The sequence below is a fragment of the Lucilia sericata genome, unplaced genomic scaffold (assembly GCF_015586225.1).
Source record: "Lucilia sericata isolate MDLA Ls3-8-SP2 unplaced genomic scaffold, ASM1558622v1 Contig001536F_arrow, whole genome shotgun sequence".
In the NCBI taxonomy this organism is placed as follows: Eukaryota; Metazoa; Arthropoda; class Insecta; order Diptera; family Calliphoridae; genus Lucilia; species Lucilia sericata.
In genome coordinates, this window is record NW_023995460.1 from 17608 (window position 1) to 36311 (window position 18704).

An 18704-nucleotide genomic window follows, 5' to 3' on the forward strand; every position below is an offset into this window, starting at 1 on the left:
AATGCACTTAGGTTTAAATTTTGAAGATTTTTAGAATTCCGAATTTATGTTCGAATTTTCAAATTTATTTTCGAATTTTAGAAATTTAACAAAATTACTAAATTTTCCTTTACTTTCACCCAATAACACCAAAATTTATTAAAATTTATAATTTTTCTTATGTTTTAGCCAAATCGAAAATTCGATATAGAAAATTTTGAAATTCGAACTTGAATTTTAAAGAATTTTTAAGAAAATCTTACAAATTTGAATAATTTTTTAAAATAAAAATGCACTTAGTTTTAAATTTTGAATATTTTTAGAATTTCGAATTTTCGAACTTATTTTCGAATTTTAGAAATTTAACAAAATTACTAAATTTTCATTTATTTGCACCAAATAACACCAAAATTTATCAAAAATTTTAATTTTTCTTATGTTTTACCAAAATCGAATTTTCAAAACAGAAAATTTTGATATTCGAACTTGAATTTTTAAGAAAATCTTACAAATTTTAATAGTTTCTTATTAAAAATGCACTTAGGTTTAAATTTTGAAGATTTTTAGAATTTCGAATTTATGTTCGAATTTTCGAACTTATATTCGAATTTTCGAAATTTAACAAAATTACTAAATTTTCATTTATTTCCACCAAATAACACGAAATATATTAAAATTTTTAATTTTTCTTAAGTTTTTTTTAAGAATTTTTAATTTAAATTTTATTTCGCTTTTCTGATTTTCAAGATCACAAATGTTTGCTCTAACAGTTATACCCCTATAGAGGAAATTAAAAATGATATTGCCAAAATAATAATGATGTTTTATGGCCTTAATGAAAGGGTTAAAAAATTGGAACAAGCTTTAAATAAATAAGAAAAAACTCATGTTATTTTTAAATGGAATATATAAATATTTATTGTGTTTTATATTAATATTAATAAAAATTGAAACATTTAAAAGTTTATTTTTATAGCTGTATATCATATAATATCTTTGTTTTTGTTTGTTTTATTATAATTGAATAAAATTGTATCTTGTTGAGAGTTAAAATTTTCAAATTTTCTTTTTCGTTTTATTAACTATTCCTTCTATTATTATTTTGTCTAAAACCTTTAAATTTGTTTATTATTATATTTTTATATTTTATAATTTATTTAAATTTGTAAAGTATTTTGTATTTGTTGTAAATATATGGGTATCCATTGAATGTGTACATTTTTTTGGCTTTTTTTTTAAAAAAAAACTTTTACTATTCATTCTACTTAATTGAAAAAAATTAAAAAATTTATGAAATTTCATAATTTTTTATTTAAAAAAGAAATATATTTATGATTTAGCTTAAAATTTCTATAAATTTTTGAGCAAAAAATTAATTTTGTTTTCAAAACAAAACTAAATTCGTTAAAAATTGTTTTAAATAACGATTTTTTTTAATGAAAACGATTTTCTATAGATTAATAACAAAAAATGCCCTTTTAAGATTCCTAACAAAATTAAGAAAAAAACAATACATCCAGTTTTTTTTTTTTTGTTAACAAAAATCATACACTTTAACAGTGTATTTAACTCTTAAAGTATATTTTATAAAAAAAATAAAGTAAATTGCTTGCATTCAAATGTTATACATTAGTAAATTAATAATAAAATATAGGTAAATAACTTTAAATTTAAATCAAAAGAAAAGCAAAAAAACTGAAATATTTCTTAAACTTCCAGTTTTAATTTCGCTATTTTGCGAAATTTACAAAACATTTCGTTTCATTCTTTCACACCCACATATTGTGCTGATTTGCCAGTCTTCTTAATAACTTCCAACAGCTCTTCGCCCGATAGATTGGAGGTAACCAAAACAGTTTTCTCATCTAGATCAATACTTACTTTTTCCACTTTATCTGTTAAAGCAAAAACCACAAAACACACAGAGACAGAAAAGCATATTAATTTAAACTACTATTATAGAGTAATATATCAAGATTAAATAATGCATAGAGTACAAAAAACCAAGATAGCAAATGGAACACATTATTTTCAAGATAAAGTTAATGGTAGATTTTGCGGTACGTGTTTCGTTATCAGTTGGTAACAAAAACACACGATATAGGTCAAAAAACTTTTAATAATAACAAAAGGAAAATATTGGAAATAAAGCGAATTTGTTGATTATAAGCAAATACATAAATGCACACATGTATTTGTATTGGCAGTTCATGTCTAGACTAATTATTTGTAATAAAAATTTGCAAGATTTTAAGCTTGTAATTAACAATTATTAAGAACTTCTGTTTTCCATAATGTTATTTCTCTTCTGTATTTGTTGCTTCATGAAGTTCTGCCTAAGTTATAGGATAACTTTTTGATACGTATCATTTAAATCACAAGTGCTTACGGCCGGAAAGGTTAGACACACAGATCAGCTATGCTGCAGCCTCTATCTATATTCTAAGGAATCTGCATAAACTACAAACAAAAGGTCCCGCAATGACCCATTTAGGTATTCCCATTAAACTAAGAAAAGCTATAACTTTGAACTAGTACTTTCAATCTAAAAACAACCTGACAATATTAACCTAGTTCCTGGAAATATCTATTTCCATCAACTTAACCTTAATTATTAACATTGACGTGTCCATTTATAGAATTTTCCTAATATTTAATTAAAACTCAATTGAATTTCTTACCTCCTAGCTTGCCCAATACTCTTTCCACTGCACCGGAACAACCAGAGCAGGTCATTTCCACTTTAAATTCATGCACCTTAACAAAAAGAAGAAAAAATCGAAACAATGGATTTAATTAATGCTAAAACAACTTGACCTTTTTCACATTATTTGCATATACAATATTATCATATATTTTTCTTTCTAATTTTACTTACGGGCATTTTGCTAGTCGCTTGACTTCTTGACGAACCTGAATTGGCTTGCAAATATAGCTGCGGTAAGTTCAACACTTTGATGCCGTTTACTTTTTCACGTTTAACCGAAAAAAGAAATTCTGAAAATGTCTGCTGTTATTGTTTGATAAACAAATTATTGTTGTTTTGTTGTTGTGTGGAATTTTTTTTTTTTTTTGCTTCTATTTTTCGCTTAATTTTGGCACTTTTATTAGTTAATAATACTATAAATTTAGTTTAGTAACTGAACGAATATGATGGAAAACGCAAGAATAGAATTAATTAAGGTGTATTGTATAAGGTGTCAGCACTATCGATTTCCATTAAGTTCTTTTGTTGGCAGTTTGACATATGTTAGTGTGGGTGTATATTTTTTATATGGGTGATTTGACATTTTATGTTATTAGAATTATGTGCTGCCAATAGCACCTTAAATAAATTCCCTTTGAAATAAATTGAGTGACTTTTTTACAGTGGTGTTAATGTAGCGTTTTTTTGGTTAAGTTATTTATGGATAACATAACTAACTTTTAAAGAAAAGCAATTTTGCTACTTGTTGTTAGTAAAAATTATATTTTTTAATAAAAATTGTATAAATTAATTAATTTAGATATTAAACAAATACAAATTAACTTTAAATTAAGTTGTTTTGAATAATTTAACGGGTTTAGAGCTTGCAGAGTTTTTGACATCATTGTTTTGTCTATGATTGTTGCTAGGGTTCTATAAATCGACTTTCGAATAATCGAACAATCGACTTTTTGTCGAAAAAAGTCGAAAAGTCGAAGTCGACTATTTTGTTCCAAAAAAGTCGATAACTCGACTATCGTCTATGAAAAAAGTCGAAAAGTCGACTTTGTAAATAAAAGTCGAAAAAAGTCGAAAAGACGAAAAAAGTCGAAAAGTCGAAAAAAGTCGATAAGTCGAAAAAAGTCGAAGAAAGTCGAAAAAAGTCGGAAAAAGTCGAAAAGTCGGAAAAATCGAAAAGTCGAAAATTTTAAAAAAGTGGAAAAGAGGTCAAAAACTTTAAAATAGTCGGAAAAACTCGAAAAAAGTAAAAAAAAATAGTCGAAAAAAGTCGAAAAAAAGTCGAAATAAGTCGAAAATTTTCAAAAAGTTGTAAAAAATCGAAAAGTCGTAAAAAAGTCGAAAAGTCGGAAAAAGTCGAAAAGTCGGAAAAAGTCGAAAAAAGTCGAAAAGTCGAAAAAAGTCGGAAAAAGTCGAAAAGTCGGAAAAAGTCGAAAAGTCGGAAAAAGTCGAAAGGTCGAAAAGTCGACCATTTATAAAATACTAAAAGTCGAAAGGTCGAAAAGTCGACTTTTAACTAAATGCAAAAAGTCGAAAAGTCGACTTTTCGTTTCAACTATAGAACCCTAGTTTAGAGCTTGCAGAGTTTTTGACGCACATAAAGAAAACAACCCGACGAAAAATAAAACAAACCGTAACAGCTGTTTTATCAAAATTAAAATTTTTTTTGGTGTGGTGAGTTATTTTTGTTTACAAATATGTGTTTCTGCACGTGGAAAAGACGCAAAAACTCGTTTTCATTATTTACATTTTCAATATGTGTTTATGCACGTGGAAAAAATTCAAAAAAATTGATTTTCATGATTTACATTAAAAAAAATATTTTTGATCAATTAAAATATGTGTATAAATGTGGAAAGGAACAAATCTGATAAAATATAAATATATTTGGGATTATATCGTTACAGAATGCCTTTTAATAAAAAACATTCAAAAAATGTTACTATGGTCATATATATAAAATGATATATAACTGCTATCGGACGATCTTGTGCACGATAAAAACCTATATAGAACTTTAAGTTGGAAGTGTAGAAATCGGATGGCATACATTTTTTTCCGGATTTCATCGTTCTAGGGTGTGTACTACAACAACAAAATTTTTTTTACAAAAAATGTTACTATAGCCGTATATATAAAATGATATATAACTGCTATCGGACGATCTTGTGCACGATAAAAACCTATATAGAACTTTAAGTTGGAAGTGTAGAAATCGGATGGCATACATTTTTTTCCGGATTTCATCGTTCTAGGGTGTGTACTACAACAACAAACTTTTTTTTTTACAAAAAATGTTACTATAGCCGTATATATAAAATGATATATAAGTGCTATCGGACGATCTTGTGCACGATAGAAACCTATATAAAACTTTAAGTTGGAAGTGTAGAAATCGTATGGCATACATTTTTTTCCGGATTTCATCGTTCTAGGGTGTGTACTACAACAACAAACTTTTTTTACAAAAAATGTTACTATAGCCGGATATATAAAATAATATATAACTGCTATCGGACGATCTTGTGCACGATAAAAACCTATATAGAACTTTAAGTTGGAAGTGTAGAAATCGGATGGCATACATTTTTTTCCGGATTTCATCGTTCTAGGGTGTGTACTACAACAACAAACTTTTTTTTTTACAAAAAATGTTACTATAGCCGTATATATAAAATGATATATAACTGCTATCGGACGATCTTGTGCACGACAAAAACCTATATAGAACTTTAAGTTGGAAGTGTAGAAATCGGATGGCATACATTTTTTTCCGGATTTCATCGTTCTAGGGTGTGTACTACAACAACAAACTTTTTTTTTACAAAAAATGTTACTATAGCCGTATATATAAAATGATATATAAGTGCTATCGGACGATCTTGTGCACGATAAAAACCTATATAGAACTTTAAGTTGGAAGTGTAGAAATCGTATGGCATACATTTTTTTCCGGATTTCATCGTTCTAGGGTGTGTACTACAACAACAAACTTTTTTTTTACAAAAAATGTTACTATAGCCGAATATATAAAATAATATATAACTGCTATCGGACGATCTTGTGCACGATAAAAACCTATATAGAACTTTAAGTTGGAAGTGTAGAAATCGGATGGCATACATTTTTTTCCGGATTTCATCGTTCTAGGGTGTGTACTACAACAACAAACTTTTTTTTTACAAAAAATGTTACTATAGCCGTATATATAAAATGATATATAACTGCTATCGGACGATCTTGTGCACGACAAAAACCTATATAGAACTTTAAGTTGGAAGTGTAGAAATCGGATGACATACATTTTTTTCCAGATTTCATCGTTCTAGGGTGTGTACTACAACAACAAACTTTTTTTTACAAAAAATGTTACTATAGCCGTATATATAAAATGATATATAACTGCTATCGGACGATCTTGTGCACGACAAAAACCTATATAGAACTTTAAGTTGGAAGTGTAGAAATCGGATGGCATACATTTTTTTCCGGATTTCATCGTTCTAGGGTGTGTACTACAACAACAAACTTTTTTTTTACAAAAAATGTTACTATAGCCGTATATATAAAATGATATATAAGTGCTATCGGACGATCTTGTGCACGATAAAAACCTATATAGAACTTTAAGTTGGAAGTGTAGAAATCGGATGGCATACATTTTTTTTCGGATTTCATCGTTCTAGGGTGTGTACTACAACAACAAACTTTTTTTTTACAAAAAATGTTATTATGGAAGTATATATAAATTGATATATAACTGCTATCGGACGATCTTGTGCACGATAAAAACCTACATAGAACTTTAAGTTGGAAGTGTAGAAATCAGATGACAAACATTTTTTTCCGGATTTCATCGTTCTAGGGTGTGTACTTCAACAACAAACTTTTTTTTTACAAAAAATGTTATTATGGAAGTATATATAAATTGATATATAACTGCTATCGGACGATCTTGTGCACGATAAAAACCTACATAGAACTTTAAGTTGGAAGTGTAGAAATCAGATGACAAACATTTTTTTCCGGATTTCATCGTTCTAGGGTGTGTACTTCAACAACAAACTTTTTTTTTACAAAAAATGTTATTATGGAAGTATATATAAATTGATATATAACTGCTATCGGACGATCTTGTGCACGATAAAGACCTATATAGAACCTTAAGTTGGAAGTGTAGAAATCGGATGACATACATTTTTTTCCAGATTTCATCGTTCTAGGGTGTGTACTACAACAACAAACTTTTTTTTTACAAAAAATGTTACTATAGCCGAATATATAAAATAATATATAACTGCTATCGGACGATCTTGTGCACGATAAAAACCTATATAGAACTTTAAGTTGGAAGTGTAGAAATCGGATGGCATACATTTTTTTCCGGATTTCATCGTTCTAGGGTGTGTACTACAACAACAAACTTTTTTTTACAAAAAATGTTACTATAGCCGTATATATAAAATGATATATAACTGCTATCGGACGATCTTGTGCACGACAAAAACCTATATAGAACTTTAAGTTGGAAGTGTAGAAATCGGATGACATACATTTTTTTCCAGATTTCATCGTTCTAGGGTGTGTACTACAACAACAAACTTTTTTTTTTACAAAAAATGTTATTATGGAAGTATATATAAATTGATATATAACTGCTATCGGACGATCTTGTGCACGATAAAAACCTATATAGAACTTTAAGTTGGAAGTGTAGAAATCGTATGGCATAAATTTTTTTCCGGATTTCATCGTTCTAGGGTGTGTACTACAACAACAAACTTTTTTTTTTACAAAAAATGTTACTATAGCCGTATATATAAAATGATATATAAGTGCTATCGGACGATCTTGTGCACGATAGAAACCTATATAGAACTTTAAGTTGGAAGTGTAGAAATCGTATGGCATACATTTTTTTCCGGATTTCATCGTTCTAGGGTGTGTACTACAACAACAAACTTTTTTTTTACAAAAAATGTTACTATAGCCGAATATATAAAATAATATATAACTGCTATCGGACGATCTTGTGCACGATAAAAACCTATATAGAACTTTAAGCTGGAAGTGTAGAAATCGGATGGCATACATTTTTTTCCGGATTTCATCGTTCTAGGGTGTGTACTACAACAACAAACTTTTTTTTTACAAAAAATGTTACTATAGCCGTATATATAAAATGATATATAACTGCTATCGGACGATCTTGTGCACGACAAAAACCTATATAGAACTTTAAGTTGGAAGTGTAGAAATCGGATGGCATACATTTTTTTCCGGATTTCATCGTTCTAGGGTGTGTACTACAACAACAAACTTTTTTTTTACAAAAAATGTTACTATAGCCGTATATATAAAATGATATATAAGTGCTATCGGACGATCTTGTGCACGATAAAAACCTATATAGAACTTTAAGTTGGAAGTGTAGAAATCGTATGGCATACATTTTTTTCCGGATTTCATCGTTCTAGGGTGTGTACTACAACAACAAACTTTTTTTTTACAAAAAATGTTACTATAGCCGAATATATAAAATAATATATAACTGCTATCGGACGATCTTGTGCACGATAAAAACCTATATAGAACTTTAAGTTGGAAGTGTAGAAATCGGATGGCATACATTTTTTTCCGGATTTCATCGTTCTAGGGTGTGTACTACAACAACAAACTTTTTTTTACAAAAAATGTTACTATAGCCGTATATATAAAATGATATATAACTGCTATCGGACGATCTTGTGCACGATAAAAACCTATATAGAACTTTAAGTTGGAAGTGTAGAAATCGGATGGCATACATTTTTTTCCAGATTTCATCGTTCTAGGGTGTGTACTGCAACAACAAACTTTTTTTTTTACAAAAAATGTTAATATGGCCGTATATATAAAATTATATATAACTGCTATCGGACGATCTTGTGAACGATAAAAACCTATATAGAACTTTAAGTTGGAAGTGTGGAAATCGGATGGCATACATTTTTTTCCAGATTTCATCGTTCTAGGGTGTGTACTACAACAACAAACTTTTTTTTTACAAAAAATGTTATTATGGAAGTATATATAAATTGATATATAACTGCTATCGGACGATCTTGTGCACGATAAAAACCTATATAGAACTTTAAGTTGGAAGTGTAGAAATCGGATGACATACATTTTTTTCCGGATTTCATCGTTCTAGGGTGTGTACTACAACAACAAACTTTTTTTTTTACAAAAAATTTTATTATGGAAGTATATATAAATTGATATATAACTGCTATCGGACGATCTTGTGCACGATAAAAGCCTACATAGAACTTTAAGTTGGAAGTGTAGAAATCAGATGAAAAAAATTTTTTTCCAGATTTCATCGTTCTAGGGTTTGTACTGCAACAACAAAATTTTTTTTTACAAAAAATGTTAATATGGCCGTATATATAAAATGATATATAACTGCTATCGGACGATCTTGTGCACGATAAAAACCTATATAGAACTTTAAGTTGGAAGTGTGGAAATCGGATGGCATACATTTTTTTCCGGATTTCATCGTTCTAGGGTGTGTACTACAACAACAAACTTTTTTTTTACAAAAAATGTTATTATGGAAGTATATATAAATTGACATATATCTGCTATCGGACGATCTTGTGCATGATAAAAACCTATATAGAACTTTAAGTTGGAAGTGTAGAAATCGGATGACATACATTTTTTTCCGGATTTCATCGTGCTAGGGTGTGTACTACAACAACAAACAATTTTTTTTTACAAAATATTTTATTATGGAAGTATATAGAAAATTATATATAACTGCTATCGGACGATCTTGTGCACGATAAAAACCTATATAGAACTTTAAGTTGGAAATATACAAATCGGATGGCATAATTTGTTTTGTGGATTCATCGTTCTAGGGTGTGTACTACAGCAACAAACTTTTTTTACAAAAAATTTGACTATATCCGTATATAGAAAATTATATATAACTGCTATCGGAAGATCTTTGCACGATAAAAACATATATAGAACTTTAAGTCGGAAGTGTAGAAATCGGATGTCATAATCTGTTTGAGATTTTAGGTAGGGTCAACTGTGGACCGACCCTTACAAAATTCAACAGATAAATTTTGTTTCATATAAAAGTTGTTGTCGAATTTTATAGCTATTTTTTAAGCCAGTTATGAGTGGTAGTAATTTCCCGAGGTGGACCTTATATCGGGGATAGGTTAAATTATGGACCGATCCCCTTAAATTTGACAAAACGATGTTGACTCCTTGTTTATGTGGAATTTCTTTGCTATATTGGTATTTGTATTACAATTATTGGAGTTAATATCTTTTTCTGAAGGGGAACTTATATGGGGGTAGGGTCAATTTTGAACCAACCCAGAAAGGTTTTGGATCATATAAATCTTGTAAAATAATTTCCTGATCCTCATAAAATTTGGCAAAAAGATTTTAGTTCCTATAAAACTTGTTTTTGTCGTTCTTCTTCGCTATACTGGAATATTGAAGTTCAATAATAAACTCCATCAACTAAAAATATTTTGGCAAATATTGGCTAAGATCCTAGTCTATAGTTTTATGGATTTTAGACCAATATTTCTGTGTAAAAGTTCCTTGGCTCCCTGATGAGTTTATCGTATACCGATATTGTCCATTTTCAATAACAAACTCAATCTTAGACTGTAATATGATCCCAGCATATACTTTTATGGATATTAGACCAATATTTCAATGTGTTACAAACGGTGTAAAATGTTCCTTGACTCCCTGATGGGTTGTGTCTTCCAAGTGGTGATTTAGCGATCTTGAAAGTGACGGAACTAATAGGGAATCACATTGTTCGCCGGTCTCTGGTAAGATTTTAGGTTGATAGTCATGCTGCATTTAAAGCATTAATATGTCATAGCTGTATTCTTGCATAGTCGTAGAATGAAGAAAAGATCTAAGTATTATTATGAGACCGTTTAAAATAAGGCTGTGTTGGGTACCAGGACCCTGCAATATACACAAATGAGGTATCTGGCGAACTGATACGATGAGGCTCGAATCTTGTCCCATATGAACGGAACAAGAAATTAAAGCCACCCCTTTTTCATTTTTAGGTTGATCTCCGGTGGATTCCGTGACTCTTTCAACCAGTCATGGAATATAGAATGAATTGCACATTATATATGGCCGTTTTAAAAATACTTGATTCTAATGAAACCGGGATTATTATTGGGGTAGATGGTGTACACCAAGAACACTTGCACTGGCTACAAAACATTATTAAAATACATAAATTTTTCTTAGCACAAAATAAATATGTCTAGTAATTTGTTTTTGTTTCATTTGTTTACGTTTTTACAGAAACTCACCACACAACAATCAAAAACAGCTGTTAGGGTTTGCTGTTTTATCAAAAGGTTGTTTTATTAACGGGTATGAGTTTTTGACATCTTTGTTTTGTCTATGATTGTTGCTCATTTTGTGAAAAGTTGCCAGATGGCTTTATTGTAGCATAATTGCTATTGAAAGTGAAGGTATTTTTCCTCTGTAGAGGGGAAATATGCCGTTATTTTTAAATATTTGACATAATGCTTACAATTGGTACTGCTGTCGATTAGCGACTGACGTTAAAGATAATAGATTTGCAATTGGAACACATTTTTATATTTATAAACAGTAAAAAACTTTCTATTTACAGTAAAATTTCTATAACTTTATCGGAAATTTAGAAATTTATGTAAAATTGAAAAGCCCTAATCCCAAATTATTTCAAAATAAATAAAAAAATATTAACAAAATCAATTAAATTAAAAATTTCAAAATTCATAAAAAAATGGTAATTATTAATACTAGCATCTTTGGAACTGCTCTAAATCCCCTAACCACCAAACCGGTGGATGTTTATCGCATTGTTATGACCAATAACAACAATATGAGTGTAGCCATTCTGACACTGGGAGCTACAATACAAATGATTAAATACCCCGATAAACATGGTAATATAGAAGACATTTGTTTGGGTTTTGACAATATCCAGGGTTATATAGATCATAAAACTAAATACATAGGAGCCACTATTGGCAGGGTAGCAAATCGTGTGGCTCAGGCCAAATTTACTCTAGATGAAAAGGAATGCTGTTTGACCAAAAATCTTAAGGATAAACATCAATTAAATGGTGGTTTTATAGGATTCGATAGTATGATTTGGGAGTTAATAGAAGAAAACGAGAATGGTATTATACTACAGCATATAAATCCTGCCGGCTCTGAAGGTTATCCTGGACAATTAACCACCACTATAACGTATAACCTAGATGATAACAACAATTTAGGGATTTATATAGAAGCCAAAGCGAATCGTAAAACACCAGTCAATATATCTAATAATCTATATTTAAACCTGGCTGGCCATAATACCCGCAAGGAGGCGCTCTTCCAGCATAATATCATGATAAAAAGTAACAAAATCGTGGAATGTGATAAAGAGCTTATACCCACCGGTTGTTTGATGCCTGTCAAGCATACTCCCCATGATTTGCGCAAATATGTTAATTTGGGCAAACGGCTTAAGAAATTTTTCAATTATCCCAACAAAGGTTTTCATAATAATTATTGTATTGATAGCTGTGAAGGTCAAGTTAAACCTATAGCCAAAGTAATACATCCCTGTTCGGGTAGATGGTTGGAGATTTTCAGCGATCAACCTTCGGTCCATTTTAGTACTTGTAACGATTGGCCTGATATTGATAAAGCAGGAGCTGAACCTATAATTGGTAAATCTAGAGCAGTGTATGCTCAATACGGTGCTTTTTGTTTGGCTTGTCAAAACTACCCTGATGCCATGAATCAGTGCAATTTTCCGAATGTGTTTATAGGACCGAAACAGAAATATTGCCATACTGTGGTCTATCGTTTTGGTTGTTGTGAATAATTTAAACATTTTTATAAAATTTTATAATTTTTATAAATTTTTGCAATAAAATTTTCGATCTCTAGGATTTTAACCAAATAATTTTCTTTATTTGTAGAATATAAAACTAAAAAACTATTAAAACTAAACAAATATCTTTTTTTATTAAATTGAAGGATTTATTCATATTTTTATAGTAATTTTCCAAAATATTTTCAATTACCAAATTTATATACGACATCATGATAATATTTCTCGCCTGGATTTAAAAATATTGTAGGAAAATTAGCATGATTCATAGAGTCGGGATACTTTTGTGTTTCCAAACAAAATGCTCCATTGCTTAACATAAAGGGCACCACCTTTACCCTCTAAAGCGGGGGCACCATTCTCTACATCCGGCAGATTGTTAGAAGTATAAAATTGCACTCCAGGCTGATTGGTTAAAATCTCCAGCCAACGTCCACTTTCCGGATGTTCCACACGTGCTATGCGGGTTGTTTTATTACCTTCCAAATTCACACAATAACAGTTGTCATAACCATTAATGGGTTTATCCTTAAACAAGGGTAAGCGATCGGCCATTTAGCAGGAGTTTTTAAATCATATACAGTATTTGCTACCGGAGCCAATTTGCCGGTGGGTATTTGGTCTAAATCGGTGTCTACTATATTATCGGCATTAATCATAACAGTGTGTTGACTAAGACCTAGTTTACCGGAATTATGACCCGCCAAATTAAAGTAAGCATGATTAGTAACATTAATACAGGTTGTCTGATTGGTGGTGGCCTCAATTTGCATGCGAAATTCATTGTTGTCATTTAAAGTACAGGTTATGGTGCAGGTTACCTCTCCTGGATAACCCTCATGACCATCAGGCGAAATATGTTTGAAAACAACACCATCCGGTAGAGTTTGTACCACCTCCCAGATGACACTATCGAAACCAATAAAACCACCATGTAATTGATATTTATCTTTGAAATTCTTGGTAACTTGAATCTCTTTCCATTCAAAGTAAAACGACCATTAGCCACACGATTTGCTACACGACCCATTGTGGCACCTATATATGCTGGCTGTGTGGCTATATAACCTTCGACATTATCAAAACTTAAAGATAATTCATCAACTTGACCTTTTTTATCCGGCAAGCGTACACTGGCTATATTCACACCCAAAGTCAAAAGTTGAACCGACATTTGGTGATCATTTGAGAGGGTTATGCGACGTACTTTAGCCGGTTGTTTAGTCATAGGATCTACTATGGTGCCGAAATCTTCTTCTTTAACTACGACCATGATGGAGACTAGAAATAGAAAGTAAATAGATATTTTTTATAAATTTTTGTTAAAAAATTTGAATTTATGTAATTTTTAGATTTTGAAAGTAATTTAGATAGATAGATAGTTAGTAGTAGATAATCAGATAGCTAGCTAGATCGCTCGCTCGCTAGATAGCTAGAGCTCGCTCGATCCCGCTCGCTCGCTCGCTCGCTCGCTCGCTCTCGCTCGCTCGCTCGCTCGCTCGCTCGCTCGCTGCTCGCTCGCTCTCGCTCGCTCGCTCGCTCGCTCGCTCGCTCGCTCGCTCGCTCGCTCTCTCTCGCTCGCTCGCTCGCTCCTCGCTCCTCGCTCGCTCGCTCGCTCGCTCGCTCGCCTGCTCGCTCGCTCGCTCGCTCGCTCGCTCGCTCGCTCGCTCGCTCGCTCTCTCGCTCGCTCGCTCGCTCGCTCGCTCGCTCGCTCGCTCGCTCTCGCTCGCTCGCTCGCTCGCTCGCTCGCTCCTCGCTCGCTCCTCGCTCGCTCCTCGCTCGCTGCTCGCTCGCTCGCTCTCGCTGCTCGCTCGCTCGCTCGCCTTTTCCCTTCTCTTTTCCTTCTCGGCCTTGCCTTTACTCCCTCTCTTCCCCCTTCCCCTTTCCGGCCTGCGCATATTAATTATTAAGCTATACTTGGCAACCCAATTTTAGCATAACGGAAATCACAACATATTTTGTATAAATATGGCAGCTTAAAAAACTTCATATGGTATGATATTGATATTATAAATTGATAGGAAAAACACTTTTCAAAATTTGGTATTAATAATTAAGAGTTTTAAATATTCTTTAAAAGATTTTCCATATAAATAGTAGAAAATGTCTATTGTTTTTTTTTAAATGTAACTATAACAGATCTTATACTATTTTTCAAATTTTTTGTACTTTTTGCAAACAATTTTTATTATTGCATAAATATATTTTTTTCTCACTTACCTTTTAATACTTGTTTTAAAAACAATTCCTTTTCAATGTGTTTTAATGAAATGCTCAATTGCAACTAAACTATAAAAAAAAGTTTTAAAGTGCCCCTTCAACACAGAAAAACACTTTTAAACATCTGTTTATTTAACAAACAATAAATTATCTCTGAGCTACAGCAAATTTTATTTGTATCAATTTATTTTATTAAGCAAATTGTTTTGTTTACCAAGAGCACGAAATGGATGGCAAAGCGTATGTGTAAATTGAATTAAATTTACTCTCAAATAATGCAAGTTTTCATGATTACAATTGATACCACTAACCACAAGACGTTTCCGTATATTTTGTTTGGCAAAGTCATGGGTTTATGACTAGCGTTCACTTGTTACAAGTTAAAAAAATGCTAACGTTAGTTTTAGTTATATTCAGTAATCGCTTGACGCCAGCGGTTGCAATTGTATTCATATGCCAATTTGCAATATTCTGATTCTCTCTCGTAAATCAATTGAAAAAGTAACAGTTTTTTAATTAATATATTATTTATTTTCCGCGGGGAGGAAGTTGATTAAAATTTTGTATTCTAAGTATTGAGAAAATAGAAGGTGTGTTAAGAATTTAATGTAAAACAAAGAAATCTATCACTGATAATAAGTGTAAATGAGGAGAAGTAGAAACGAGTGCATTAAAGATTATAAAGTGGCAAACATATATTACTACTTGACATTTAATAATAGTACAATGTCATACAAGGGAAAAATAATAATAAAGAAAAGTAAACTAATTTTATTTTATCATTAAAGTATATCTAGTACGTGTAAATATTAAAAAGAAATATTTACACATATAATTTTAAATATTTATTTTAATTTTAAACAAAAGCTAAATTATCGGAAAGTTTTTTCTCAAAATTTTGTTCCAGTAAACATTTTCTATAGAAAATTTTTGTAACAAATACAGTTATCTATAAAACAATTTTGTCCCAATGAATATTTTCTAAAGAAAAACTTGACCCAATGCAAATTTTCTTTAGAAAAATTTTTTCATATGAAAATTTTCTATAAAAATTGTATCCCAATGAAATTTTTTATAAAATATTTTGTAGGAAAACAAGTTTTATAGAAAATTTTTTATCAAAGACAAATTTCTATAGAAAACTATCTCAAAATTGCAAATTCCTAAAAAAATTGCACCATTGTAAAGTTTATGAGAAAAGCCTAATAATCTGGACACCTTAATAAGTAAATATTTTTTTTTTTTTTTTGAAATTTCCTGCAACGGTAAATAAATTGTGAAGCAAAGCAATATTTTTTTAGAAATTTTTAGCATAAAAGCCAATTTCTATAGAAAACATTGTTTTAATTGCTACTTTTTTGCAAAAATGTCACTCTAGTGAGGCCTATGACGAATAGCCTACAATGTGGCCACCTTAAATAAGTAGTTTTTGTTGACATTTATTGCAACGGTAATAATTATTATTGAAATTTTAGGACATTCATAAATACACATCTATTTATTAATATTTTCGTAACAAGAAATAAAAAGAAAAAAAAACTACATACATATTATTAAATATAAAACAATTAATTACAATTTCAATGAATTTCTTATTAAACCAGCAAATCTTGTAAGCAGTTACCTAAATAAAAAGTGATTAGTTTTCAAACATTTTATGTTGTAGTAAATAACAATTTTAAATGGAGTTACTGTTTAAAACAAAGGTGCAAATAAGATAAGCTTATTATTATAATAATATATGTGTTATCATTAAATTTTAGACCATACAGATCTAAAAGAATAAACTCAGTCTGTAGTACCAACATTTATGAATAAATTACCACCGATTTAAAACTAATTTAGCACTTTTTTCCAAATACGTTTTTTAGGAATTAATCCGAAAATGGTAGAACAATTAATATTTGTTAATATTAAACAAGCGTACACCATGAAACTGTGGCAATTTGGGTAGAGTAACAATGACCAATGAAATAAAATTGGCTATAAAATGATCGGTGTCATTGCGGGTATACAAACAACAGAGCAGGAATCTAGGAAACAATATGTAAATAAAATTTTCCATATTTTACTAAAAGTAATCCAAAACTTACAAAACAATGGGCACTGCTGTTAAGAATTTACGTGTTGCTGTGAATTGTTCACCATCATCGATTTGTTCCCAGTGTGTTAGCTGACGACCGGTATCATTTTCAATCGAAAACCAGGGTGCCCCCTTTATTATATGCAGGAAGTATAAATGGGCCTGAAAAGAGAACATTTATTAATTTTACTTCCTTAAACTCAGTTTGTGCATTACCCACCGCATTATGCATTAGATTTGTTAAAGTCCAGGCCATGGGAATGCTTATAAATGGCACCGACAGCAGTATCAAATGAGCCGCTAAGACTCCCAGAAAATAGGCCAACCACATGCCACGCGCTCCTAGCCAAGTGCTATTCGGATTTGGTTCACCATGACCGCCAGCAATTACTGTCATTTTTAGCGTTTTTTTTCTTAATTTGTTGTGGAAAATTTGTCAGAATTTAGTAAAAGACGGTATGAATAATATTTTGCACAGTTCTTTTTTGTGTTTATTTGATGATTATTATTATTATTTGCACTTTAGCACGTACACACATACGTAGTTAGACGAATTTTTGTAATTTTCTCTTTATTGTTTTCTTCGCTATTGATAATAGCAGGCAGGGTTGTCGTCATTAATATTAATCATAGGGTGACCAGTGTTGCTCATTAAAAAAATAAACAAATTTTAAACATTTTTAAGTAGAAAATATTTATTGCGACAAAATTTTCTATAGAAAATTATTTTTTGTTACAAAATTGTGTTTGTAACAACGTTTTCCATAGAAAATTTTCTATAGAATTTCAGTTTGACCTGGTTCACACTGGCAAACTTTTTTTGGGAAACTTTTGATTTTGAGTGTGAGAGAAAGAAATATCAACGATCTCTTTCTCTCACACACAAAGTCAAAAGTTTCTCAACAAAAGTTTTCCAGTGTGAACCAGGTCTCTTCTATAGAAAATTGTGTTTGGGACATAAAATACAATATTTTAAACGAAAATAAGGCTTGGAACTATTTTTCTATTAAAATACTTTGTGACAGAATAGTTTTAAAGACAATTGTGCCTTTTATTAAAATATTATAATTTGAGGTACATTTTTTAAAGATATTTAAAATTGTCACAAAGTAACGATACCGACTTATTTTTAATAATTGCAAACGGCTTCGAAATTTTTAACTTTAGTCACGCCGTTAATATTTGCTGGCGCCGGTCTCTATCGTTGCAAACGATATAATGAACCTAAAAACATAAAACTAAGCAATCAGGGACTTGAGTGAATTTGAACTGGAGTATTTCTGGTAATTTTCGTTCTTTAAACTGGTACTTTTGAATTTTCTAAAATATTGAATATATAAACATAAAATTAACACGCAGTATCCTAATTGAACGAAAATTTATCTCGCTTACGTCCATTTTGCAAAAATGGCTCGATATCAATCGAAATTTCTATAGGCCATAATTGACCCTGCCCCCTTCAATAATTGATTTTAACGTTTTTTACGTACTTAATAATACCATAATAAAACAATTTTTGTTGGAACGAAAATATGTAATGCAAATATGTATATGAAATCTTCTTGAGAAAATGACTTAAACGCACATAAATGGATTTCAAATGTCGGTGTCGACGAAAAAAAACATTTTTAGGAACCGAAAAATAAAGTTATGAGGATCGGTCCGCCAATATAACCCTCTTACAGAAAATCAGTTTATAGCTAATACATCATTCCAAAAGTTATCATTATGATAGAATTATAGTAGAATTAAAAAAAATACTTTAAATTATATATTATTGATCCGAA

The 18704-nt window shown here is 30.5% G+C and overlaps 4 protein-coding genes across 4 annotated transcripts; 1 reads left to right on the plus strand and 3 right to left on the minus strand.

Annotated features, from left to right (window-relative positions):
• Nucleotides 1-1494: 1494 nt before the first annotated feature.
• On the minus strand, nt 1495-3184 carry LOC119611817 (copper transport protein ATOX1). Its single transcript, XM_037967514.1, has 3 exons — nt 2858-3184; nt 2661-2736; nt 1495-1874 (listed from the first exon to the last, which is right to left on the minus strand). The coding sequence occupies exons 1-3, from the start codon at nt 2861-2863 to the stop codon at nt 1741-1743; spliced, it is 216 nt and encodes a 71-aa protein (XP_037823442.1). The 5' UTR covers nt 2864-3184; the 3' UTR covers nt 1495-1740.
• An 8323-nt stretch (nt 3185-11507) lies between these two features.
• LOC119611807 (galactose mutarotase-like) lies at nt 11508-12605 on the plus strand. The gene has a single exon (XM_037967504.1). It carries the CDS (start codon nt 11508-11510, stop codon nt 12603-12605), a length of 1098 nt encoding a protein of 365 aa, XP_037823432.1.
• Nucleotides 12606-12784: 179 nt separating this feature from the next.
• Nucleotides 12785-15115, minus strand: LOC119611810 (galactose mutarotase-like). The gene is given in 5 exon segments (XM_037967506.1): nt 12785-12925; nt 12927-13171; nt 13174-13593; nt 13596-13895; nt 14835-15115. Coding segments are annotated over 4 exon segments (1083 nt in total). The 5' UTR covers nt 13888-13895; nt 14835-15115; the 3' UTR covers nt 12785-12799.
• A 1181-nt stretch (nt 15116-16296) lies between these two features.
• On the minus strand, nt 16297-17502 carry LOC119611812 (ORM1-like protein). Its single transcript, XM_037967508.1, has 3 exons — nt 17138-17502; nt 16928-17079; nt 16297-16867 (listed from the first exon to the last, which is right to left on the minus strand). The coding sequence occupies exons 1-3, from the start codon at nt 17312-17314 to the stop codon at nt 16732-16734; spliced, it is 465 nt and encodes a 154-aa protein (XP_037823436.1). The 5' UTR covers nt 17315-17502; the 3' UTR covers nt 16297-16731.
• Between the last annotated feature and the right edge of the window lie 1202 nt (nt 17503-18704).

Excerpts from the sequence above, each read along its gene's own strand:
- LOC119611817 (XM_037967514.1), bottom strand. Across the intron at positions 1,875-2,660 it reads AGTATTGGGCAAGCTAGGAG|ATAAAGTGGAAAAAGTAAGT; the intron begins GTAAGAAATTCA and ends TTGCTTTAACAG.
- LOC119611807 (XM_037967504.1), top strand. The coding sequence starts at position 11,508 with ATGGTAATTATTAATACTAGCATCTTTGGAACTGCTCTAAATCCCCTA.
- LOC119611812 (XM_037967508.1), bottom strand. The coding sequence starts at position 17,314 with ATGACAGTAATTGCTGGCGGTCATGGTGAACCAAATCCGAATAGCACT. Across the intron at positions 17,080-17,137 it reads CAAATCTAATGCATAATGCG|GCCCATTTATACTTCCTGCA; the intron begins GTGGGTAATGCA and ends TTCTCTTTTCAG. Across the intron at positions 16,868-16,927 it reads ACAGCAGTGCCCATTGTTTT|ATTCCTGCTCTGTTGTTTGT; the intron begins GTAAGTTTTGGA and ends ATTGTTTCCTAG.